The sequence below is a fragment of the Pleurodeles waltl genome, chromosome 10, assembly GCF_031143425.1.
Source record: "Pleurodeles waltl isolate 20211129_DDA chromosome 10, aPleWal1.hap1.20221129, whole genome shotgun sequence".
NCBI classification, from domain to species: Eukaryota; Metazoa; Chordata; class Amphibia; order Caudata; family Salamandridae; genus Pleurodeles; species Pleurodeles waltl.
In genome coordinates this window covers 570,024,294-570,051,352 of record NC_090449.1, presented here as the reverse complement: position 1 = coordinate 570,051,352, position 27,059 = coordinate 570,024,294, and the positions used below count along the sequence as shown (strand labels likewise).

Below are 27,059 nucleotides of genomic sequence, written 5' to 3'. Positions count from 1 at the left end.
TGAAGAACATGATTGTTTTCTTAGGACAGAATAAGAAACGAAAGGGAGAGTAGATCTTAAAGATACTCCTCTTGTAAAGTGTGATGGTACCTTATGGGTGGATGGTTCATGCTTCAAGCTTCCGAATGGTGATACGACTGCAGCATATGCTGTCACAACTTTGCATACGATTGTTGAAGCTGCACGTATACCACATAATTCAGCTCAAGCAGCAGAGCTGATTGCACTTACGAGAGCGTGTGTGTTATCGAAAGGAATGAAAGTGACCATATATACCGACAGCCAGTATGCGTTTGGTGTGGCCCATAGTTTTGGACGATTGTGGAAAGAACATGGGTTCCTGACTTCGCATGGAACTAAAATTCAGCATGGTCAGTTGGTGAATGAGCTTCTTGAGTCACTGACCTTGCCATTACAAGTTGCGATTGTGAAATGCAGTGCACACAAGAAGGTTACTGATGATGTCGGTCGTGGCAATGCATTTGCTGACGAAATCGCAAAAGAAACAGCAAAAGATGTGATGAATCGAATGTATGTTGCAGGCCCCGCTAGATGGGTTGGTGACGTTGGAATATGTGAAGATACGATAGAGGGTGTGAAGTCTCTTCAAGCTGAAGCTTCAGAAAAAGAGTTGAGTGTGTGGAAAGAAAGTACGGGTAAATTGGATGAAAATGGTTGTTGGGTTGACTTGTCAGAACATCAGCGATGGTTGTTACCCGATGCGTATGTGCTTGCAGTGGTGACAATGGCTCATGGAATGGCCCATATCAGTGTGAAAGAGATTTGTAAGTTGTTGGCTCCAGTATGGCAAAATGCTGGAATTCCTAAATGTGCAGAGAATGTGGTCAAGAATTGCATGGTGTGTCTGAAATACAATCCTGGTAGGGGAACCCCAACTCCAGCTGGTCATTTTGCACCTCCAACGTATCCGTTCGAGGTTTTGCAGCTAGATTTCATCCACATGGAAAGGTGCAACAATCTGAAATACGTACTCGTTGTTGTTTGTGCTTTTTCAAGATGGGTAGAAGCATATCCCTTAAAAGACAACACTGCCTTATCCACAGCTAAAGCCCTTGTCAAAGAATTCTTCCCTAGGTTTGGAATGCCGAGAATGGTCTGGAGTGATAATGGGAGTGAATTTGTGGGTCGAGTGATGAAAAAAGTATGTGAAGGGCTAGGTATCCAGCAAAAATTCCACGCTGCAAATCACCCCCAATCAGCTGGACTAGTAGAGTGCTATAATGGCACGCTAAAACTGAAGTTGGCAAAGATACAAGCGAGCTCTGGTCTTAAATGGCCTGACACTCTGCCTCTAGCACTCCTATCAACAAGAATGACTGTACATTCGCGAGTGGGACTTAGTCCCTATGAAATGGTGTTTGGCCGCCCGGCCAACATATGGGGAGTGCCAAGACCAACAAAATTCAGTGAGATCGAACACCCTGTACTGCTTGATTATTTGTATGAATTGACGGCTAAATTGCGTGTTCTACACCAACAGGTTCACAATATTCTGCCTCAGGTCTCTGAAGCTCCAGGACATCTTATCGATCCTGGATCATGGGTGCTGGTCAAGAACTTCCAGTGGACAAAGAATGACCAGCCCTGTTGGACCGGCCCCTACCTCGTCCTTCTCTCAACAAGATCAGCTGTTCGAGTGGAAGGGAAAAAGAACTGGATCCATGGCGTACACTGCAAGAGGGTCCCTTTTCCTCTACCGTACGACCGATGGGTCCAGGGGGGGGATCGCTGACTCTGAGACTGAGACTGAGCCTCGGTTTTTGCCATTTAGCGATGCACGTGTAAAAGGAACAATTTCTGAACGAGAAAGTGACAATAATTTGCAAGAAGCTGTGCCACCGTCAATTCGATTGAACACTACAGAGCCTGAACTCTTGTTCCAGAACCAGACAGTACCTGGAAAAAGCCGTTATAATTTGAGACCAAGAACTAAGGACAAATAATTTTTTCCCGTTCCTTTGATATTTGTTTTTAAAGTGCGGCTCTCTCATCTGAGAAACTTTCTTATTTTTGTTTTTTTCTTTTCGAACCGCCATCCGGGTTCAGCTGTAGGGTCGTGGTTGCCCAAGTCTTTGGAGTGCAGCTGAAGACGTTAGGTCGACAGTTCTGGTCGGTCTAAGGGAGTTGCCCTGGACTGACAGAAGCATTCCGTAGCATAGAACACCCTACCACCACGAGCAGCAATTAGAGAGGATGGAGTTTTTCAAGAATGAGAGACCTGCCAGACAGTTGGACTTTAAAGCCAGAATGGGTATAATAATGACAAAGAAACGATTTTTGATATTATGTATTTTCATGTTGCTTAGTGTAATGACGTTTTTAATAGGATATGTTTTATTCTCTTTTCAAGTGACATTTGCACCCATTACTCAGCCCATACCTCCTTCTACTGTTTCCTCGCATTCTTTTCACCCCCTGCCTGAACACGAGTCTGCCAGAAGATTAGAGTTTGCCAACAATTCATTCATTCAGCTTCTACACCAACACCAATTAGTAGTGAACACAACTAACTGTTGGGTGTGTGGTCTTACGCTCCATACTACTGATAAAGGTATCCCTTATCTGGTCCTGCCTTTCAGCCATAATGGTTCTGTATGGGCATATAGAACGGTGTTCATATACGCGTATGAAGCCAACCCCCTACGTTCTGTGAAAGATAAACCTAAGAATAGTGCTCTAGCTAAGGGTATAGTAGATATGATTAGGGAAGATATTTCCTATGAGACTATCCCGAGAGATGAGACACTAGCATATATTGGATGGAACGTAACAGGATATGGAGTTACTCTGAGTGGGAACCAGCGAGCAAAGAGATCCTCCCCGATTTGGATTGTACCCCATCAGGGTCACCTATGTCTGCAAGGTAATGGCAAGAATCCCAGAGCTCAGTTAGGGAAAAGTATCTGCACTGAAACATATGTTTTTGCATCTCAGACTTCTCCTTCGTTCTTAGCAGCTAAGGGTACCTATTTCATCTGCCATAATAGAGCCTATACATGGTTGCCTCCTGACTTCTCAGGCACATGTTTTGTTTCGTTCCTGTTAGCTCCCACCTACACGGCCGCGGCAGATTACCATAAGACGAGGATAGTTAGAGGTGTCATAAGTAAAGAAGACACTACAGGACAAGAATTTAGAGATTTTGTAAAGGGTTTTCTGCCGTTTTGGGGTCCTATGGTTAACAGCAGGAACATAAGGCAATTGACAAGGGTGGTTTAATCCACGGTAGTTGAAACCGCCGGTGCCCTTGGTAATTAGACTGCTGAGCTCCAGTCGGATCGCCTTATGACTCTTCAGAACAGGGTCGCATTAGACGTCATACTTGCAGACCGAGGTGGGGTATGTAAAGTGATCCAATCAAGTTGCTGTGTTTTAATCCCAGATAACGCTCCGACAGTCTACCAGGCCATTTCCAAACTGCATAAGATCTCTGAGTCTATTCACGTGGATAAAGGAGATTGGTCATTGATGGGGTGGTTCTGGGAGCTGATATCCTCCTGGGGATGGAAGACTCTGGTAGTCATTGGGATGATCTTAGCCATTCTTTTCCTGTCCTGCCTGTGTGTACAGTGTGCTCCTGCAATATGTGGCCTCTGTGCTACATCGTGTGTAAGGAAACCTGTATCAAGGGACGAGCTAAGTAATAGGATGATGCTACAGCAACATCTCAACGACTTTATGAATATAGAGCTGGACTCAGATTAGCGTGAGTATAGGTTATTGCCTATGTAAGGGCAAAAGGAGGGTCTGTGGTACTGAAAATTCTGGACCTGTGTTGTAAACGTCGTCGTATCACAACGATTTTGGTATCAGCAGACCGGGAATGATTAGAATAGTATGCACAAGCATTGTATTCATATTCGGGTAACGAAATCACCCGAATATCAGAGTTTCCGTCCTAAACCCTCATGTTCCATTTAAACGACAGCCATTTTATGATTGCCCTCACATAGGCCAATGTCTAATGCTGAAAACGAGTCTGAAGGACACGTACACCTTTGCTGACTCCTCTGTGACCTGGGCAAGCTGACTCCACTGCCTGAAGCCAAACCTGTTCGGCCAGTTTCTTTCCCAGTGGCCGAATGAGATTAGTATCAAGGCACAACACATCATAAACCTTTCATCACACACAAACCATGCCTAATCTTACACACACCTGTCCCTGTTTCTTTCTTTATGACTTGTTTTACAAGGAGGAGGTGCCCGTTTATATTGGGGGTCCGTCGATATCTGATGAAAGTACTAAGCCTTGCCGGGTAATTGATTGAGGGCTGGACAAACTGGAATATGGGCTTGTCATCATAAACCTTCTATTTCTTTGTAGTGAAAATATGTGAATGGTCAACTGTAAAATAAGGAATGTTTGCCCAAAGCATAATATTTTGTATAAAAGAGAAGGTTAGCTTTGCAAAGGGAGCAGTCTCCTGAGAATATACACCGTGTTGTACTTCTAGGATACCTGTTACTGGCTGCAGCCAATAAACAAGATCTTTGACTTCACCAAGAAGACTCTGTGTTTCTGTAGTCTGAAACAGGAAGGACTCGAAGTCTTAGGGTGTGTTCCCTGGCACCGCTGGGTTCTGAAACACCCAGTACTTCAAGATGGGGAGCGACCCATCAGGCAAGGATCGCTCCCCTGGGGGGCAAATTGTATTTAGGCCATTTCTGCCCCCCCCCGGGGGCAGAAACCACTAGGCGCCTGGGATTTGTTTTTTGGCGCCAATGTCACGCAGGGGGAACGACCCCGTAGGCAAGGGTCGCTCCCGGGGGGGTGGGGGGGGGGGGGGGGGGGGGGGAGAGGGGGATTTATTTTAGGCCATTTCTGCACCCCCCCCCCCCCGAGGGCAGAAACCTCTAGGCGGCAGGGCAAATTTTTTTTTTGTGTTTTTTTTTGTTTGTTGTTTCTTTTTTTAGAGATGGGGAGCGACCCATCAGGCAAGGGTCGCTCCCCTGGGGGGCAAATTGTATTTAGACCATTTCTGCCCCCCCTGGGGGCAGATTGGCCGATTTTAGGTCAATCTGCCCCCAAGGGGGCAGAAACCACTAGGCACCGGGGATTTGTTTTTTGGCGCCAATGTCACACAGGGGGAGCGACCCCGTAGGCAAGGGTCGCTCCCGGCGCAGGGGGGGTGGAGGGGGGGGGGGCAAATTTATTTTAGGCCATATCTGCCCCCGGGGGGGGGGCAGAAACCTCTAGGCGCCAGGGCAATTTTTTTTTTTTGTTTGTTTCTTTAGAGATGGGGAGCGACCCATCAGGCAAGGGTCGCTCCCCGTCGGGGGCAAATTGTATTTAGGCCATTTCTGCCCCCCCTGGGGGCAGATTGGCCGATTTTAGGGGGGCAGAAACCACTAGGTACCTGGGATTTGTTTTTTGGCGCCAATGTCTGGGTAACAGAACCTGGTCCGAGCCCCGCAAGTCACCCCTCCTTGGATTCTCTAGTTCTCTAGTTTTCAGAAATGCACAAGTTTGGTAGGTTTCCCTAGGTGCCGGCTGAGCTAGAGGCCAAAATCTACAGGTAGGCACTTCGCTAAAAACACCTCTGTTTTCTTCCAAAAATGCGGATGTGTCCACGTTGCGCTTTGGGGCGTTTCCTGTCGCGGGCGCTAGGCCTACCCACACAAGTGAGGTATCATTTTTATCGGGAGACTTGGGGGAACGCTGGGTGGAAGGAAATTTGTGGCTCCTCTCAGATTCCAGAACTTTCTGGCACAGAAATGTGAGGAACATGTGTTTTTTTAGCCAAATTTTGAGGTTTGCAAAGGATTCTGGGTAACAGAACCTGGTCCGAGCCCCGCAAGTCACCCCTCCTTGGATTCCCCTATGTCTCTAGTTTTCAGAAATGCACAGGTTTGGTAGGTTTCCCTAGGTGCCGGCTGAGCTAGAGGCCAAAATCTACAGGTAGGCACTTCCCAAAAAACACCTCTGTTTTTTTCCAAAAATTTGGATGTGTCCACGTTGCGCTTTGGGGCGTTTCCTGTCGCGGGCGCTAGGCCTACCCACACAAGTGAGGTATCATTTTTATCTGGAGACTTGGGGGAACGCTGGGTGGAAGGAAATTTGTGGCTCCTCTCAGATTCCAGAACTTTCTGGCACAGAAATGTGAGGAACATGTGTTTTTTTAGCCAAATTTTGAGGTTTGCAAAGGATTCTGGGTAACAGAACCTGGTCCGAGCCCCGCAAGTCACCCCTCCTTGGATTCCCCTATGTCTCTAGTTTTCAGAAATGCACAGGTTTGGTAGGTTTCCCTAGGTGCCGGCTGAGCTAGAGGCCAAAATCTACAGGTAGGCACTTCCCAAAAAACACCTCTGTTTTTTTCCAAAAATTTGGATGTGTCCACGTTGCGCTTTGGGGCGTTTCCTGTCGCGGGCGCTAGGCCTACCCACACAAGTGAGGTATCATTTTTATCGGGAGACTTGGGGGAACATAGATTAGCAAAACAAGTGCTATTGCCCCTTGTCTTTCTCTACATTTTTTCCTTCCAAATATAGGAGAGTGTGTAAAAAAGACATCTATTTGAGAAATGCCCTGTAATTCACATGCTAGTATGGTCACCCCGGAATTCAGAGATGTGCAAATAACCACTGCTCCTCAACACCTTATCTTGTGCCCTTTTTGGAAATACAAAGGTTTTCTTGATAGCAATTTTTTACTCTTTATATTTCAGCAAATGAATTGCTGTACCCGGTATAGAATGAAAACGCACTGCAGGGTGCAGCTCATTTATTGGCTCTGGGTTCCTCGGGTTCTTGATGAACCTACAAGCCTTATATATCCCCGCAACCAGAGGAGTCCAGCAGACGTAACGGTATATTGCTTTCGATAATCTGACATTGCAGGGAAAAGTTACAGAGTAAAACGTAGAGAAAAATTGATGTTTTTTTCACCTCAATTTCAATATTGTTCTTTTTCAGTTGTTATTTTCTGTAGGAAACCCTTGTAGGATCTACACAAATGACCCCTTGCTGAATTCAGAATGTTGTCTACTTTTCAGAAATGTTTAGGTTTCTGGGATCCAGCATTGGTTTCATGCCCATTTCTGTCACCGACTGGAAGGAGGCTGAAAGCACAAAAAATTGCAAAAATGGGGTATGTCCCAGTAAAATGCCAAAATTATGTTGAAAAATTGGGTTTTCTGATTCAAGTCTGCCTGTTCCTGAAAGCTGGGAAGCTGCTGAGTTTAGCACCGCAAACCCTTTGTTGATGCCATTTTCAGGGGAAAAACCACAAGCCTCCTTCTGCAGCCACTTTTTCAATTTTTTTTGAAAAAAACGAAATTTTCCCTGTATTTTGGCCAATTTCTTGGCCTCCTTCAGGGGAACCCACAAAGTCTGGGTACCTCTAGAATCCCTAGGATGTTGGAAAAAAAGGACGCAAATTTGGCTTGGTTAGCTTATGTGGACAAAAAGTTATGAGGGCCTAAGCGCGAACTGCCCCAAATAGGCAAAAAAAAGGCCTGGCACAGGATGGGGAAAAGGCCTGGCAGCGAAGGGGTTAAAAAAATTCAAACAATAAATACATTTTAAAAAAAACTTTTCAGATAATGAGTTTCACAGGCTGACCTGTTTTGCATGCATAAAGAGCACTTTGCCTTGCTGTTTTTGCAAGGTTTGAGTACAAAGGTTTGTAAAAATGTAAACAAAAACACCATTGTAAAAGGTGAGGAGAAAGAAGTGAATCGAGGATAGGGGACCAAAGTGGGTATAGAGAAGCCCTCATTTGGACCCAGTTCCACATTTTGAGAGCGCCTGAAAAGGAATCTCAAAGTGCACTGAACCATATGTATGATTCATGTCACAGCAGGAAATGGAGGCCATCAGTGACAACCTCAAACAGTTAATGGTTTTATATACACCTCCTCCAGTAAATGGTAACTCGGGTAGCACATCTTTGGCTCACACAAAGTACCCCTAACAATGTTTATCAGAAGGCATTCATCATGTTCAAATTTACCAAAAAATCACTTTTAAACAATAAATGAATTTTATCAACAATAGCGCACAAATTCTTAGTCCTTCCCCTAAATGCAAAATCCCCAGATTTAACATTAATCAACAAGAGTATTAGTACTCTAAATTTACAAGCTCAGCTACTGGAAACACAGTGGGTGGCTTCACACACTCCCAGCTCCAAAATTAACGAGTGCCTGGGGAAAAGCACGAGATGCTCTAAAATAGTGGCTTAAAGAAGAAAAAAAGGTGAAAGGCAATCCTGATTCGAAATAAGAGAGGAATGACCCAAGAAAAGGTTTAAATGTTTTTTTTTCTCAAATAAAACACAAGCATCCTCATGGAACCTCTTTTGCTTTTATCAGTGGATCCAAGAGCTTTGCCATGCTAATTTCTATACTTAAAAAGTGTTACTCTTATATGAGATATCCACGTTTCTCTTGAGGTTAACATTCTGTGAATTCATAGTACAGCTTTCTGTGCATGCCTACTTTGATCCTGTTCAGTTTAAATAAGGTGCTTGATATGAAACAACCTGTTTCACTTCAGGCAATTAACTAACTGGTAAACCACTTATATGTTTAAACAAATGGCACTGTTTAAGGGATTGTAATGTGTGTGAGGCAAGGTTTACATTTTCCTAAACTCGGGAGTGGGTATGCTGCTGAGCCAATACAGCTTTTTCTTAAGTCCTTTGGAACTAGCAAAAATTATAGTGTATCTTAACTTTCACTTAACAGTCCATACTTGTTACATATGATTTTACAGCTGTAGACATACAAGAGAAAATGTACTCCATACAGACTCACAGACACCGACTCAGCTCATATTACTAGGTATATGCCAAGTGGTAGGAGATACCACTAGGATGAGTTTCAGAGTTTGCCACCTGTCAGTGTTGGACTCCCAACAATGAGAAGCACGATGTGTACTAAACAATAAACCTAGTGTTTCTGTAATGTATCTCTGAAGATGTCATACTCCATATCTGGTGTACCATCAATTTCACTGCTTAAACAATACATAAGTACAACTTCTACACACTGTAGAGGGATACACTTTTACATCTTTATTTTCTCTTTTCCATAGAGGTAAAAGTCTCTCTCACCTTCTGTGTGTTAGCTCTTTCCAAACCATTATCACACAGGCATCCCATTACTTCCATCCTCTTTTCTGGAGATGCAAGTGGAAATTATGGTAATTTAGGAGAACAAATAAAGGAGTCCTAAATTACAAAGAATACATGAGTTATTAGAGTAAGTGAATTCTACTTAGAAGTATGAACCAGAACTTCCAGCCCTATGAATAGGACGATTTTCAACCACCAATTAAGAGAAGTGGTAATGCAGTGTTCAGTATACACCATTAGGATAAGATTTTGGGTTAAGATTGTTGATAGGGTGCACCAGGCCCACACTGCTTGAGATGCAACGACCCAGAGGACTCTTTTTTCCACACTATTTGGGAGTGTCCCTCAATCCAGACATACTGGAAAATGATCATGGAGGTGCTGTGTGGAGGGAGGCTGGAGGTAGAGCAGCTGTGGGCTGTTATTGGTTATGAGCACTGGCCTGTGGATGTGAAGTAGATGCAAAAGATACTACTGTCAACTTTTTGCCTATGCTAAGTTGTGAATTTCAATGAACATGAACATTAAAAATAGAAATACATACAAAAAAAAAAAAGGTTGCTGTCATCTCTATGGTGATCAACTCTTCACAGGGCTGGCGGGCCGACGGTCAGCCCACCAGCCTCGTAATGAAGCCCTACGACTTGGCTCATCTGTTTAGCAAGTCTGAATCAAAGTCCGATCAGGTCAGTGGGAGGGGCATCATTATTAAAATGTACAGAGTGCAAAGTGATGATCGCTTTGTGAATCAGTGGAATAGAAAAAAAAAAAAAAAAAGAACTTCTTTTATTGAAAATGGCTATCAACAACAATGAAGAAATGTCTTCCCTATCAAACGTAAATTTTAGGCACCAATCTTGGATGGCTCATAAGTTCACTGGATTTGAACACCATTTTTGGATGAATTATGTTTTGACTTTGATGCAGAAACTGAATGACCAGAAAGTAGTTTGCTAAATGTAAGTTTACTTAATTCTTGATATAGCCCTCTCATAAAATGACACAGAAACCTCTTCGTGAGATGCCTCGTTCTAAAACTTTCATGTGCTAGACTATGTCATTTATCTTGAGTGAGGTTAGACTTGCCCCTGGGCAAAGGGTTCTGCCTGGCAACTGAAAATGTGGTGCTAGATGCCCCTACAAATTACCTTGTCCAATTCCTAAGTCTTTCATTACCATCCCACTGAAAAACTTTGCAATCACTTTGCACTATTGAAACATTGTACCCCCAAAGTTTGGAACGGTCATCCTCTAGAGCTTTGTTTGATCTACTTACCAACTTCTCAGGAAAAAAATAATAATCTTGAAGCACTTCCCTATCAGTCAACACTTAAGCAGATTGTGTACTGCATCTGAAGGAAGGAATACGCTCTAACCTGTAACTCCAGTTCCCTGGTAGGGAAAACTCCACTGAAGTTGTAAGTATTTGATAGTTCCACCAGTACATTGGCAGAACTATTCAAATGCTTACGATTAACAAAGAAGATCCCCTACAAAAGAATCTGAAACTCTTTCTTGCGCTCGCTTAACAATATTTTTTGTAATCATCAACACTACCTGTCGGACAATAGACCTCTCACAAAATGCTTCTGCCTGGAATTTAAAAAAACTAACATAATAGATCTTATCTTAACGAACCTAGGCTACTTTCTATGTACTATCTCTAATACAATCTCCTTTTAACAGGCCCCTTTACAATTCTTCCAATCCCACCACTTTCGTTAATTCAAGTTTTTATCCCTTACACTTTACTGTACCAAAATCCATCTTTTTATTGACCTGCAATCGAAACTGCATACATCTTGGAAAATTCTCTAAATTATCTAACTCTCGTCTTCCTCAGTCATTCACATAACCCTCTTTCTACCCTCTGTAAAAGAAGCAGCATATAAACCTTTACATTAATCTTCCATGTTATACTTACAATAAGATTGATCCAATGAGTTGCTTACTTCAGTCGCTTCTCTCAGTATTTGATTAAATGCATCTTGTGCTAATCTAACTATGCATAGTGTCAAGAACTCCAACCCCTTGGCCCTGTTCTGCTATAACTATGACTCATAAATAAACAAATAATACAAGCTTCAAGCAAATATAAACCATGTAAGAAATAAAAATGGAAGTTACCCCCACCATTTAGTCCAAAGAAAGAATGTCATACATGGCAACAAACACATTTGAAAAATATATTTTATCAAGCTGTAATAATTATTTCTTGTGTGGCAGGTGGCTTGTAGCTCCAAAGAAATGACTACTAAGTATATAAGTAGCTAACTGCCAAACACAGACCCACAATGGGAGTCAATGAACTACATATGAGGAAAATAAGGAACAATGGAAAGTTAAAGAGACAAACTCTGCAGTTTTGAGTTTTTTCTTTCTTAGACTGACATCACTGCACTCCTTTGGCCCATGGTGGTTGGGATACTAGAGCTCTCAATGTATAAGTTATGTTTGAATGGTGCGAACTTCTTTGGTGAGCTCTTATAATACAGTCATGACTGGATGCAGATTGGTGCCTAACAGATGAAGATTCCGGGCCATAACGGACTTCAAACTGAGGGGAGGCCAGTGCAGAAGGTAAATGGCACTTAACAGATCCCTGGAATACTTGTGTGAAGATGGATTATGGTACAACCATCTACTGGAGCCCTGTTATCTTCAAATATTGCACGGCTCCTTAGACAGTTCCCCTGCTTTTCTGAGCACAAGATAACTAGCAGCCCTTCTTTGAACTCTGCATCCTTGTCTGTAAGGAAATTTCTTTCTCAAAATATAAGTCCAACTTAAATTACTGCTAATGTCACCACCACTTGGTTCACCGCAATCAAGGTGACACCTTTCTCAAGCAGATCCTACAAAATTACACGAAAAATGTTTCAAGACGACCCGAAAACAAAAAATTAGGCTCCATAACATTGAGCATTTAAAAACTGTAACACATCACATGGACTATAACACAGAGAAATGAGCCAACAAATGGAATAAAAGCTTTTAAACACAATCGTCAAAGTAATTTTACTAGACTCAACTTTGATGGCACACACATTTAATGGAGGAAATCAACATTTTCCCAATGCACCCCATCAGCAATTTTGTATTTTAGGACCACAAAATAGAAAAAGCATGCACGCGTGAGGCATGTTGAAAAATTGTCCTTTTGGTATTTGGTAGTAATCTTTCGCTTTCTGTCATCACCTGTGCATGGAAGTTCCAATTTTAGTAAAAGTAAAACACAACAATTTCACTCAACTTCTAAGTAGGAAAAAGGCCAGAGGTCAACAGTGAAAGGACGCCATAAACACAAATTGCCTGTTGACATGTAGAAACACAAAGACATTTTGAATATGATGTTGGGGTGGCAATATTTTCATGTGTTGAATTTGTGCATCAGGGTATGAGCAACAACTCTCTTGAGGAGTCATGTCAATGTAAATTTACAAATCTACATATATAACTAAAATATTCGGCAGTACACTGTGCACAGTGTTGTCAACTGACCACTTTTGTTTTATTGTGCAATACTTTAAACATAGTTCTAATTTGCAAACAACACTGAATTTCAAGGGATGCATTTAAGTGTTGGTATCAATCATATAGGAAGTATGCATTTTCTGCATAGAAGCCCTGGATTATTCACCTCTTACTGGCTTTTGAACTCGGTGCACTTCACCCTTTTGAACCAGTAGTAAAAAGCTTTTGGTCACTTTTTAAATATTGTTGAATCGAACTGGCTTACTCTTAATTGGTATATGTAACTCAGCTCTAAGTCTCTAGCTTTCCACAACCTGCACTTGGTTTGAGTGAGGTGTGAAATTCCTCGTAGGAGCTCCACAATAGATCACTTTAACTCACACGTTGACCTTAATAGTCAGGGATGACTCAGCAGAAGGGTCGGGATTGGGAGCATCCTCCTGGACATTCCAGTAAGATTCTGCTTGAGTTTCAAATTCTGCATGACAGGTCTTCTGGGTTCACATATAACACTTGGCACGCACTTGAAAGGAAGGGAACAGGATGGCATGACAATTCTTGTGCAGCTACTGTCTAGCTGCTGAAGAACCCAGTTTTTGTCCTACCAGACTTATTTCTGGGTTTGCTGAGCTGCCTTAATTTGGATGTTAGTTTTCAGTGTGGAAGGACATTTATATTACTATAGTACACTCTCCACACATACCCAAGTCCCCCAAGCCTAAGTGGAGTGTGGACCAAGACTTTCGCCATCTTGAAAATACCCAAAGTGGGTATGGTTGGCCACAAGAACATGTCCTCCATTGTTTAGGACATGCCCAGGAGTCACTCTTACTCACTAGCTCATGCCAGGCATAAAAGAGGCACACCAGGCAACTACTTCAGAACAATTCTGAACCTGGGGAAGAACAATAGAGGACTGGACCTGCTGTCTCGGATCTGAGAGAAGGCTGACTGGCAGGACCAGCTCCCTCTTGTACCCAGAACAAAGAAGTGGACCCAAAGGGCCATAGGGACGACCCCTGAATCAAGCTACAGCGATATCACAAGTTACAAGTGGGCTTTCCTGTAACTGCCCATCTAACCAGAAATGGACCCTACTGCTGACCTCTGCCTGAGGCACTTTGAGACTCTACGTGGCACCCCTAAGATCCTGGGGCCTTTAGAAGTATACTCCTGTGGTGGACTGGGACATCAAGGACTATGTCATGAGGTAAAATCTTGAACAAAATGAATCAGATTGGTCTATCCGACCCGTGCTCCATTGCAATCAGCCTCACATTGCACCCAGGGCCCAATAAACCACAACCATTAAGTATCAGTGGCACTTTGTGCTTCTTGGAACTATTACTACTCAGAAATTCTTAACTCCAGTTCCGCTTACTGGACGTTTGTCATTTTGGTGTCAACTTGTTTATTAAAGCATACTCTATTTTTCAACCTCAGTTTGAGATTTTTATTGTTTTAAATTTTGAGTTTATAATAGTTTTGTTACTCCATAAATATTTTACACATCGCAGTGAGTTAAGCATCTGTTCTGTGTCATAAATCCAGAGGGTTGAACTCAAATTACTATAGTGACAGTAAAGGTTCACAAAGGCAAGGGTTGTGATCATTCCCTGAGGTGGGTAGTCACCTACAAATAATCCTACTTCTTAGAAATGGGCTGTAATTTGCTAATAGTTGGCGCATGTGAACTACTAGTGTTCTCAATGAGTAAAGCCACTGGCAAGTGAGGGGGATGGGTTCAATCTTATGAATGCCCTCTGAAATGATGACTGAAAAAAGAAGAACGGTTTCAAACCCTCCACATAGCTACAAAAACAATGACTGCCTAAACCTCGGGAAAAAAAGCTATGCCAAATTATTTTGCAAATAGGTACAGTTTTTGTGTGCTACAGGGAGGTTTTTACCTTTCAGATAAAAACAAAAAAATCTTGAGAACCGACAGTGTACTGCTACAGAACAGATTTCTAAAGAAGAAATATTAAAAGGTAGGTTTACACAATGCATTTACAAACATTTGTGAAGGTTTTCAGATAATGAAACTCCTCCTGAAGACATTTTTTCCATTCAAGGGTTTTCTATTGCTTTAAGTACTGAAGTTACACATGCTCTTGCTTCTTTTTGCTTGAATTCCATGATCCCCGAGAACATACCATTTTTGGTACCTTCTAACAAAATTGCATACAGACTGAAACCTGTATATTGTTATAAAGGCAATGATGGGAGTTAAGATGAACATTTCAACAAGCAGCAGTGTACGCCTGCATTGTTATCTCTATCAATAACTGGTCACACAAAAAAAAATAATAGGACGTTCACAATATAGTTCTCATTCTAAATGCATCTGTTTAAAAGGTAAATGTTTGAATGTGGCCTACTCACATGAAAAACTGGGAACCATTAGTATGCTTCCCTCTGTTTGCCATTGATAAAAGGAATGCCCTGTCATGTTTGAGAATAAAGTTTTCATCTGTTTGGGGGAAAGAAATACGGTTAGTCACTCCAACTGCAAAGCAATAGGTGATATTAGTTACACATAAATGTCAGATACTATTTTACATGCAGCAGAGAGATTTGCCAATATGTTTTCCAATTATAAATAACTATGAAATACAGAAAAAATGGCACTGAAATAGAACATGCCAAATGCCTTTAGAGGAAGAGAGGATGTTCGACTTATAGTAAGTACCTCCATCCTTTGCCAACAAAAACAGAGTGAGCATAATTTTCAAGATGAGTATTTCTGCACAAGGCAACATGTGAAAAATGATCCCTGAAATACTGCATATTCCTGGGTGGGCTGGAGCATTCCAGAAAGATGAGCCAGGAATCAAGCATTCTTAGGAGGGCAATTTCATAGGCTAAATCCAGTGGGCCTCAAAATGTGCCTAAACTGAAAAACTGGTTGTGTTGCCTTTGCTGATTGGTGTGCGAACAGATGATGAAAGAGAAGGCCAAAAAGTATAGGAAAGAAAAAAGTACACCAAAAAAGAATGCAACAGAGAGCTACCTCTCAAATCAAATTTCCAACACAAAAGTAGAATATAAACTAGAAAAAATGAATAAAAACATGTGTTTTGCTTGTATTCGCATATACTGCTGGAGCCAAATACATGTGATCCATTACAATGCAGTAACACTGGAGCACAGTAGAAAAATAACTATGATTAACAGATTTTCTGAGGGTGCAATGAAAAATATGAATATTTCAATGTACTCATTGCAAGAAATATTGCAATATCAAGAAATTTAAATGGTATAATATTTGAGATATTACTACTAAAATGGCACACAAAAACACAATGTATGACTAACATTTACTAGTATGATTTTCATATTTAGAAAAGACTGGACTATGCAGTTGAAGACATTCTTTGTCTTCAATACGTGGTGTGCTCTATAGGATTATCTATTAGAAACATAATCCTGTTAAACCTGTTAAAATTTAGTGCCATCAACAGCAATACTATTCACCCAAAGCACAACAGAACTGAATCAAAATGCTTTAAAAAGGAGTACTGGGAAACAGGTATGGGTCTAATCTATTCTTTTATTATCTACTATATTACATACTTAATGCAACCAACTAAATATAAGGTTTTAATGCAGTTTTGAAACTCAACTGGTTCGCCTGCTACCTTGCACCACAAAAATATCTCCCAAAGGATATTGCATACGAATGCTGCAAGTAGCATTCAGAAATGCAAACCCTAAAAAAACGGAATCCACACAATGCTTTGTTATCATGCAGCTTCACAGAATGTACTGATTCTTCTTTCTTTTAGGCAGACCCAGCTAGGATCAACCTAGTTACACACTTAAAGAGAAATGGCACTTCAAGAAACTAAAATGCAGTGTAGAGATGAGTACTCAGAGTAGAAAGTAAAACACTGGCACTTACTAACCTAGTTGAAATACAAAAAGGAAATTACGGAAAAACACGCAAGCAAACTAAAAAAACATATAATATTAGCATAATTCAACGGGCTGCAGGATGATTCTGTTTCTACGACACCTGCAATGAGTTTCAAACGATTGCTTAACTTACACCTTTCCAAGAGTAACCTTGAGCAAGGAGACAAGCCACGAAAAGACATGCTAAAAGTGAGAGACCTTCAGTAATTGAAACACTAAACATTGAGTAATTTCAGGCGAATAACATACAGACCTTGAATGTGAGGAAAAAATTCCACATTTCTAACTTTGTTTCAAAAGGGGATAAAAAGGATTGTTAAGTGGATTTATTCCAAGTGCAGCAGAAATTTTCTGACAAATGCTTATGGGTCAAAAAAAGAAATAATTTAATAACTCTCCAAATCTTCAATCTACACAAAAATCCCGTTATGGAGTATTCATGAAGTAATCTGTGTACTGGGGTGGTGCAAGGGAACAGAGTTTATTGTGTTACTGAGCTTTTGTCGCTTACCTTCTCATTTTGCAAAAGACCACATTCTCTATAAATAAAAGAATATGTTGACAGTTTTAGGCAGGAAGATAGGAGATATTCATGAATAAAGTTGCCTTACCTCCATGCTGAAAGTCGTGTTTAACCAACAAGATTAAAACTTTTTCTGCTTTAACTAAGCTTCTATAAATATTTATTCCGAACATCATGCACACAGAATATTTTCATGCAATATTAGTTTCATGCAAAAAGTAAGTTTATCAGTAGATAACATAACAATCTAGGGACTTAAACTAGCTTCTCACACGCGGTGTGGTACATCAATGTTACACAGATGTTAAGAGGTTACTTCTCACTTACCTTTAAAATAGCCACCATAAATAGATTCACCACCTTTTCCATTACCTACAAAAGAAACTTTGTGTGACTGCAGGTAACAAAATTCCAGCAAACATTTTCGTGAATACTTTTTTTGCGGTCTAATGCAGAGGACTTTGATCAAGACAGGTTTTTGAGAATTAAGGTAAAAGTAATCACCTCTTCATACAACCTAGACTACGGCAGAAAAAAAGCAAGTATTTGTAGAATACCCTACAATCTTGGGGCCAATATCGTGGTGGATAAAGTTATTCTTTATTTGAAACTAAAAGTGCTTATGCCAAGGTTAAAAACAGGGAAGAGGATTACGGAAAGTAATGTTCCTACACGCCCCATGTGAATCTGTGTATGTTAATAATACAGAATACTGGTCGACATGTTTCACGCCTGCCATATCCCTATGGACCGAGCAATGTTTCTTCAGGATCAGAAAGAAAAATAACACCTAGTCCTCATTGTAAGGAGAGTAAGTATGCTATCAGTGTCAGGATAGGTCATGCAAGTGTTACTTACACTGATGTATAGACTTCCTAGTTGGTGACCCTCCCAAAATAAGAAATAGGCCCCTTGGAAATGCGCGAGCTGTTGAACTGCAGCAAAATTCTTGCTCTGTCAGTTCACACCAGAGACCTACCCGCAGGCCGCAAACTTACTGTTTGAATCTCCCAGTCCTCCTACTTTTCTTAAATACAGGTCATAGTAAGCAAGGGTGCATCTCACAGTTCACAGCGGTTCCATGATCATCTGGCGTGAAGTGCTCATCTCAAAGAGCGTAGCACGGGTACTGTTTATGTAACAAAACTCTCTCCCTATCACACTGTGACAGAGGTGCAGAACTGCTACTTTAGATTGTCTAGCGAAAATCGGTTGTCTCCTAACAAGCACAGAATAGGAAAACAAAGGCATCACATTCTGACTATGTCTCTGGACTGAATGTGCAGACTTCAGGGCAACAACATCTACCAGGAAACAATGTGTGAACAACACATTCTCGTGATACGAGGAAACTATGTGAAAAGTCACCATTAGAAAAAGATGTCAAGATAAAAAGTTAAATCCAAAACAGAGATCTAACGCAGGTCATGCAACAAAAACAAACAGCTTGTCTGGGACAGGTTGTCTAAAGAGATAGGTCACAAAAGTATTTTCAGAAGTCTAAAGAAACCGTGCTGAATATTCTGTTTTTCATGGTAAACGTTTTAGCCATCTGGAGGTTAGACATCTGAAAGGTTGGTTTAAAATCATGTTTTCGGCATTTCTGGTAGAAAGCGGATTTGCACAGCACCATTTTGTTGGCTCTTGTACCGAGGCGTTTGTCCTTTCAGTACATCGGTGTACCAGACTGAAAAATGTTCATTAATTCTTGCCTCAATGTGGCGCGCAAATTTCACAGTTGCAAACGTGAGGAAAGGACCATTCCTCCACAATCTCCAAAGCAAACAATTGTCTAACAGTTGATTTGTTGTATTCCAGGAGTTTAATTGCTTATATCCAAAGAATTACAAGATGACACCACCAACACGTTTCAACCTCTCGGTCTTGTTCACAGCAATTACAAAACGACACCCCCAACGCATTTCAACCTCTCGGTCTTGTTCACAGTTTTTCAAACTGTGAACAAGACCGAGAGGTTGAAACGCGTTGGGGGTGTCGTTTTGTAATTCTTTGGATGATAAGGGAGGTAACATAGTGATCATGGAGAAACAACAATACATGGAGGAAGCATATTGACAACTAAATGTAAAAAATCATTATTTGAAATTAGATAAGAACCCCTTACCAAATTGACTTTAGAGCTAAATCAGTATCTGGATATATGGCACAACGAGGGCATAATGAATGATGGGGAGAGTGTGTTTTTGAGAAATGAAAGTCCTATTGTATCTACAATATACTTTCTCCCAAAAATACATAAGAGTCTTACTAAACCACCAGGATGCCCAATCATATCCAGCTGTGGATCACTTTATGAGAAGGTCTCAACATATGTGGACTATTTTTTGGATCCAATGGTATCTAATCTCAGCTCATACATCAAAGATACAGGTGGCTTTTTGAGAGTTTTGGCTGGGATTGGATGGGAGGAGGGCTACAAACTATAGATGTAGTGCCCATATATACATCTATGAGCCATGAGGTAGGGCTTACAGCGGTATGCTATGTTTTATAACAACGTGACATTGGTAAGATTAAGCATTCACAAATGCTTTTGAAAATGATCGATCCATGTTGGAGAAATATTAATCTTTCTCTTCAACCATCAATTGAATGCCCAAATATGCAGAACAGCGATGGGCGTTTCCTTTTCACCCAGCTACGCAAATCTCACCATGGGCTGGTGGGAGAAGAGAATGAAGAGCTTGCAGAAAAAGCAATAATATGGCTGAGGTACACAGGCAATCTTTTTATGATTTGGAATGGAACAGAAGGAGAATTTGTACACTACTTTGAAAAATTGAACCAGTATGATTTGGGTTTACAATGTACTTACAATATGAGCACAAAATGTATCCAATTTTTGGATGTACAAATATACATAGAAAATAAAAAAAATGTAGACCACTCTGTTTCGAACGGCAACATCAACGAACAGCATACTGCATGGAGACATTTTCCATCCAATGTCACTAAAGAGGAGCACACCATATGGGGAATTTATTAGGATCAAAGGAAATTGCTCTACTGAACAAGAAATGGAGAAAGTTTGAAACAAGACAGATTCATTCAGAGAAAATATAAATACAAAGATATCAGATCTGGAGACCAAAAAGCAAGATCTCAGGCAAGGGAAGAAATATTAAACAAACCAATGATTGATACAACAAAGGATGGACAAAATATCAGATTGGTAATGACATAACCAAGAGAATCATTTAATCCTAAATATTTAGAATAAATACTGGGATGTGTTAAAGAAAGATCCAGATGTTGGGAAAATAATTGGACACAGACCAATTGTAGGAAGTTGGCTCTGTATGCACTATTTCAAAGTAAGGAATAGTATGCACAGAGTCCAAGGGTTCCCCTTAGAGGTAAGATAGTGGCAAAAAGAGATAATACTAATGCTCTATTTTGTGGTAGTGTGGTCGAGCAGTAGGCTTATCCAAGGAGTAGTGTTAAGCATTTGTTGTACATACACATAGACAATAAATGAGGTACACACACTCAGAGACAAATCCAGCCAATAGGTTTTTATATAGAAAAATATATTTTCTTAGTTTATTTTAAGAACCACAGGTTCAAATTCTACATGTAATATCTCATTCGAAAGGTATTGCAGGTAAGTACTTTAGGAACTTCAAATCATCAAAATTGCATGTATACTTTTCAAGTTATTCACAAATAGCTGTTTTAAAAGTGGACACTTAGTGCAATTTTCACAGTTCCTAGGGGAGGTAAGTATTTGTTAGGTTAACCAGGTAAGTAAGACACTTACAGGGCTTAGTTCTTGGTCCAAGGTAGCCCACCGTTGGGGGTTCAGAGCAACCCCAAAGTCACCACACCAGCAGCTCAGGGCCGGTCAGGTGCAGAGTTCAAAGTGGTGCCCAAAACACATAGGCTAGAATGGAGAGAAGGGGGTGCCCCGGTTCCGGTCTGTTTGCAGGTAAGTACCCGCGTCTTCGGAGGGCAGACCAGGGGGGTTTTGTAGGGCACCGGGGGGGACACAAGTCCACACAGAAATTTCACCCTCAGCAGCGCGGGGGCGGCCGGGTGCAGTGTAGGAACAGGCGTCGGGTTCGCAATGTTAGTCTATGAGAGATCTCGGGATCTCTTCAGCGCTGCAGGCAGGCAAGGGGGGGATTCCTCGGGGAAACCTCCACTTGGGTAAGGGAGAGGGACTCCTGGGGGTCACTTCTCCAGTGTAAGTCCGGTCCTTCGGGTCCTGGGGGCTGCGGGTGCAGGGTCTCTCCCAGGCGTCGGGACTTTAGGTTCAAAGAGTCGCGGTCAGGGGAAGCCTCGGGATTCCCTCTGCAGGCGGCGCTGTGGGGGCTCAGGGGGGACAGGTTTTGGTACTCACAGTATCAGAGTAGTCCTGGGGTCCCTCCTGAGGTGTCGGATCGCCACCAGCCGAGTCGGGGTCGCCGGGTGCAGTGTTGCAAGTCTCACGCTTCTTGCGGGGAGCTTGCAGGGTTCTTTAAAGTTGCTGGAAACAAAGTTGCAGCTTTTCTTGGAGCAGGTCCGCTGTCCTCGGGAGTTTCTTGTCTTTTCGAAGCAGGGGCAGTCCTCAGAGGATGTCGAGGTCGCTGGTCCCTTTGGAAGGCGTCGCTGGAGCAGGATCTTTGGAAGGCAGGAGACAGGCCGGTGAGTTTCTGGAGCCAAGGCAGTTGTCGTCTTCTGGTCTTCCGCTGCAGGGGTTTTCAGCTGGGCAGTCCTTCTTCTTGTAGTTGCAGGAATCTAATTTTCTAGGGTTCAGGGTAGCCCTTAAATACTAAATTTAAGGGCGTGTTTAGGTCTGGGGGGTTAGTAGCCAATGGCTACTAGCCCTGAGGGTGGGTACACCCTCTTTGTGCCTCCTCCCAAGGGGAGGGGGTCACAATCCTAACCCTATTGGGGGAATCCTCCATCTGCAAGATGGAGGATTTCTAAAAGTTAGAGTCACTTCAGCTCAGGACACCTTAGGGGCTGTCCTGACTGGCCAGTGACTCCTCCTTGTTTTTCTCATTATTTTCTCCGGCCTTGCCGCCAAAAGTGGGGCCTGGCCGGAGGGGGCGGGCAACTCCACTAGCTGGAGTGTCCTGCTGGGTTGGCACAAAGGAGGTGAGCCTTTGAGGCTCACCGCCAGGTGTGACAATTCCTGCCTGGGGGAGGTGTTAGCATCTCCACCCAGTGCAGGCTTTGTTACTGGCCTCAGAGTGACAAAGGCACTCTCCCCATGGGGCCAGCAACATGTCTCGGCTTGTGGCAGGCTGCTAAAACTAGTCAGCCTACACAGATAGTCGGTTAAATTTTACAATAAAATGTACACTGGCATCAGTGTGCATTTATTGTGCTGAGAAGTTTGATACCAAACTTCCCAGTTTTCAGTGTAGCCATTATGGTGCTGTGGAGTTCGTGTTTGACAAACTCCCAGACCATATACTCTTATGGCTACCCTGCACTTACAATGTCTAAGGTTTTGTTTAGACACTGTAGGGGTACCATGCTCATGCACTGGTACCCTCACCTATGGTATAGTGCACCCTGCCTTAGGGCTGTAAGGCCTGCTAGAGGGGTGTCTTACCTATACTGCATAGGCAGTGAGAGGCTGGCATGGCACCCTGAGGGGAGTGCCATGTCGACTTACTCGTTTTGTCCTCACTAGCACACACAAGCTGGCAAGCAGTGTGTCTGTGCTGAGTGAGAGGTCTCCAGGGTGGCATAAGACATGCTGCAGCCCTTAGAGACCTTCCTTGGCATCAGGGCCCTGGGTACTAGAAGTACCAGTTACAAGGGACTTATCTGGATGCCAGGGTCTGCCAATTGTGGGTACAAAAGTACAGGTTAGGGAAAGAACACTGGTGCTGGGGCCTGGTTAGCAGGCCTCAGCACACTTTCAATTGTAAACATAGCATCAGCAAAGGCAAAAAGTCAGGGGGCAACCATGCCAAGGAGGCATTTCCTTACACAACCCCCCCCCCCAAACGAAAGAGGATGAGACTAACCTTTCCCAAGAGAGTCTTCATTTTCTAAGTGGAAGAACCTGGAAAGGCCATCTGCATTGGCATGGGCAGTCCCAGGTCTGTGTTCCACTATAAAGTCCATTCCCTGTAGGGAGATGGACCACCTCAACAGTTTAGGATTTTCACCTTTCATTTGCATCAGCCATTTGAGAGGTCTGTGGTCAGTTTGAACTAGGAAGTGAGTCCCAAAGAGGTATGGTCTCAGCTTCTTCAGGGACCAAACCACAGCAAAGGCCTCCCTCTCAATGGCACTCCAACGCTGCTCCCTGGGGAGTAACCTCCTGCTAATGAAAGCAACAGGCTGGTCAAGGCCATCATCATTTGTTTGGGACAAAACTGCCCCTATCCCATGTTCAGAGGCATCAGTCTGCACAATGAACTGCTTAGAATAATCTGGAGCTTTTAGAACTGGTGCTGAGCACATTGCCTGTTTCAGGGTGTCAAAGGCCTGTTGGCATTCCACAGTCCAGTTCACTTTCTTGGGCATTTTCTTGGAGGTGAGTTCAGTGAGGGCTGTCACAATGGATCCATATCCCTTCACAAACCTCCTGTAATACCCAGTCAAGCCAAGGAATGCCCTGACTTGAGTCTGGGTTTTTGGAGCTACCCAGTCCAGAATAGTCTGGATCTTGGGTTGGAGTGGCTGAACTTGGCCTCCACCTACAAGGTGTCCCAAGTAAACCACAGTTCCCTGCCCTATCTGGCATTTGGATGCCTTGATAGAGAGGCCTGCAGATTGCAGAGCCTTCAAAACCTTCCTCAGGTGGACCAGGTGATCCTGCCAGGTGGAGCTAAAGACAGCAATATCATCAAGATAAGCTGTGCTAAAGGACTCCAAGCCAGCAAGGACTTGATTCACCAACCTTTGGAAGGTGGCAGGGGCATTCTTTAAACCAAAGGGCATAACAGTAAACTGATAATGCCCATCAGGTGTGGAGAATGCTGTTTTCTCTTTTGCTCCAGGTGCCATTTTTATTTGCCAGTACCCTGCTGTCAAGTCAAAGGTACTTAGGAATTTGGCAGCACCTAATTTGTCAATGAGCTCATCAGCTCTTGGAATTGGATGGGCATCTGTCTTGGTGACAGAATTGAGCCCTCTGTAGTCCACACAAAACCTCATCTCTTTCTTTCCATCTTTGGTGTGAGGTTTGGGGACTAAGACCACTGGGCTAGCCCAGGGGCTGTCAGAGCGCTCAATTACTCCCAATTCCAGCATCTTGTGGACTTCCACCTTGATGCTTTCTTTAACGTGGTCAGATTGTCTAAAGATTTTGTTCTTGACAGGCATGCTGTCTCCTGTGTCCACATCATGGGTACACAGGTGTGTCTGACCAGGGGTTAAGGAGAAGAGTTCAGGAAACTGTTGTAGGACTCTCCTACAATCAGCTTGCTGTTGGCCAGAGAGGGTGTCTGAGTAGATCACTCCATCTACTGTGCCATCTTTTGGGTCTGATGACAGAAGATCAGGGAGAGGTTCACTCTCTGCCTCCTGATCCTCATCTGTTACCATCAACAGATTCACATCAGCCCTGTCATGGAAGAGCTTAAGGCGGTTCACATGGATCACCCTTTTGGGGCTCCTGCTTGTGCCCAGGTCCACCAGGTAGGTGACCTGACTCTTCCTTTCTAGTACTGGGTAAGGGCCACTCCATTTGTCCTGGAGTGCCCTGGGAGCCACAGGCTCCAGAACCCAGACTTTCTGCCCTGGTTGGAACTCAACCAGTGCAGCCTTTTGGTCATACCAAAACTTCTGGAGCTGTTGGCTGGCCTCAAGGTTTTTGGTTGCCTTTTCCATGTACTCTGCCATTCTAGAGCGAAGGCCAAGTACATAGTCCACTATGTCCTGTTTAGGCTCATGGAGAGGTCTCTCCCAGCCTTCTTTAACAAGGGCAAGTGGTCCCCTTACAGGATGACCAAACAGAAGTTCAAAGGGTGAGAATCCTACTCCCTTCTGTGGCACCTCTCTGTAAGCGAAAAGCAGGCATGGCAAGAGGACATCCCATCTCCTTTTGAGTTTTTCTGGGAGCCCCATGATCATGCCCTTTAATGTCTTGTTGAATCTCTCAACCAAGCCATTAGTTTGTGGATGGTATGGTGTAGTGAATTTATAAGTCACTCCACACTCATTCCACATGTGCTTTAGGTATGCTGACATGAAGTTGGTACCTCTGTCAGACACCACCTCCTTAGGGAAACCCACTCTGGTAAAGATACCAATGAGGGCCTTGGCTACTGCAGGGGCAGTAGTCGACCTAAGGGGAATAGCTTCAGGATACCTGGTAGCATGATCCACTACTACCAGGATATACATATTTCCTGAGGCTGTGGGAGGTTCTAGTGGACCAACTATGTCCACACCCACTCTTTCAAAGGGAACCCCCACCACTGGAAGTGGAATGAGGGGGGCCTTTGGATGTCCACCTGTCTTACCACTGGCTTGACAGGTGGGGCAGGAGAGGCAAAACTCCTTAACCATGTTGGACATATTGGGCCAGTAGAAGTGGTTGACTAACCTCTCCCACGTCTTGGTTTGTCCCAAATGTCCAGCAAGGGGAATGTCATGGGCCAATGTTAGGATGAACTTCCTGAACAGCTGAGGCACTACCACTCTCCTAGTGGCACCAGGTTTGGGGTCACTGGCCTCAGTGTACAGGAGTCCATCTTCCCAATAGACCCTATGTGTTCCATTTTTCTTGCCTTTGGACTCTTCAGCAGCTTGCTGCCTAAGGCCTTCAAGAGAGGGACAGGTTTCTTGTCCCTTACACAGCTCCTCCCTTGAGGGTCCCCCTGGGCCTAAGAGCTCAACCTGATAAGGTTCAAGCTCCAAAGGCTCAGTTCCCTCAGAGGGCAGAACTTCTTCCTGAGAAGAGAGGTTCCCTTTCTTTTGCTGTGTTGTAGTTGGTTTCCCAACTGACTTTCCTGTTCTCTTGGTAGGCTGGGCCATCCTTCCAGACTCCAGCTCTACTTGTTCACCCTGTGCCTTGCATTGTGCTCTTGTTTTCACACACACCAGTTCAGGGATACCCAGCATTGCTGCATGGGTTTTTAGTTCTACCTCAGCCCATGCTGAGGACTCCAGGTCATTTCCAAGCAGACAGTCCACTGGGATATTTGAGGAGACCACCACCTGTTTCAGGCCATTGACCCCTCCCCATTCTAAAGTAACCATTGCCATGGGATGTACTTTTCTCTGATTGTCAGCGTTGGTGACTGTGTAAGTTTTTCCAGTCAGGTATTGGCCAGGGGAAACCAGTTTCTCTGTCACCATGGTGACACTGGCACCTGTATCCCTCAGGCCCTCTATTCTAGTCCCATTAATTAAGAGTTGCTGTCTGTATTTTTGCATGTTAGGCGGCCAGACAGCTAGTGTGGCTAAATCCACCCCACCCTCAGAAACTAGAGTAGCTTCAGTGTGGACCCTGATTTGCTCTGGGCACACTGTTGATCCCACTTGGAGACTAGCCATACCAGTGTTACCTGGATGGGAGTTTGGAGTGGAACCTTTCTTGGGACAGGCCTTGTCTCCAGTTTGGTGTCCATGCTGTTTACAGCTATGACACCAGGCCTTTTTGGGATCAAAGTTTTTACCCTTGTACCCATTGTTTTGTGAAGAGGCTCTGGGCCCACCCTCCTGTGCAGGTTTTTGGGGGCCTGTAGAAGACTCTTTACTATTTTTAGTTTTGGTTGTCTCATCACCCTTCCCCTGGGGAGTCTTTGTGACCCCTTTCTTTTGGTCACCCCCTGTTGAAGTCTTGGACACCCTTGTCTTGACCCAATGGTCCGCCTTCTTTCCCAATTCTTGGGGAGAAATTGTCCTAGGTCTACCAGATGCTGATGCAGTTTATCATTGAAACAATTACTTAACAGGTGTTCTTTCACAAATAAATTGTACAGCCCATCATAATTACTTACACCACTGCCTTGAATCCAACCATCTAGTGTTTTCACTGAGTAGTCAACAAAGTCAACCCAGGTCTGGCTCGAGGATTTTTGAGCCCCCCTGAACCTAATCCTGTACTCCTCAGTGGAGAATCCAAAGCCC

At 43.3% G+C, this 27,059-nt stretch overlaps 1 protein-coding gene across 3 annotated transcripts in view; it reads right to left on the bottom strand.

Annotated features, from left to right (window-relative positions):
* NKTR (natural killer cell triggering receptor) overlaps positions 1-27,059 on the bottom strand; it is a 464,854-nt gene that overhangs the window by 345,407 nt on the left and 92,388 nt on the right. For 2 of the 3 annotated variants that reach the window (XM_069211010.1, XM_069211011.1), the window contains exons 5-6: positions 17,340-17,384; positions 14,957-15,044 (exon numbers count right to left, since the gene is read on the bottom strand). In XM_069211010.1, the coding sequence (XP_069067111.1) occupies positions 14,957-15,044; positions 17,340-17,384 (133 nt within the window). Of the gene's footprint in view, positions 1-14,956; positions 15,045-17,000; positions 17,029-17,339; positions 17,385-27,059 lie in introns of all 3 variants that reach the window. The other variant, XM_069211012.1, reaches the window with a different exon arrangement.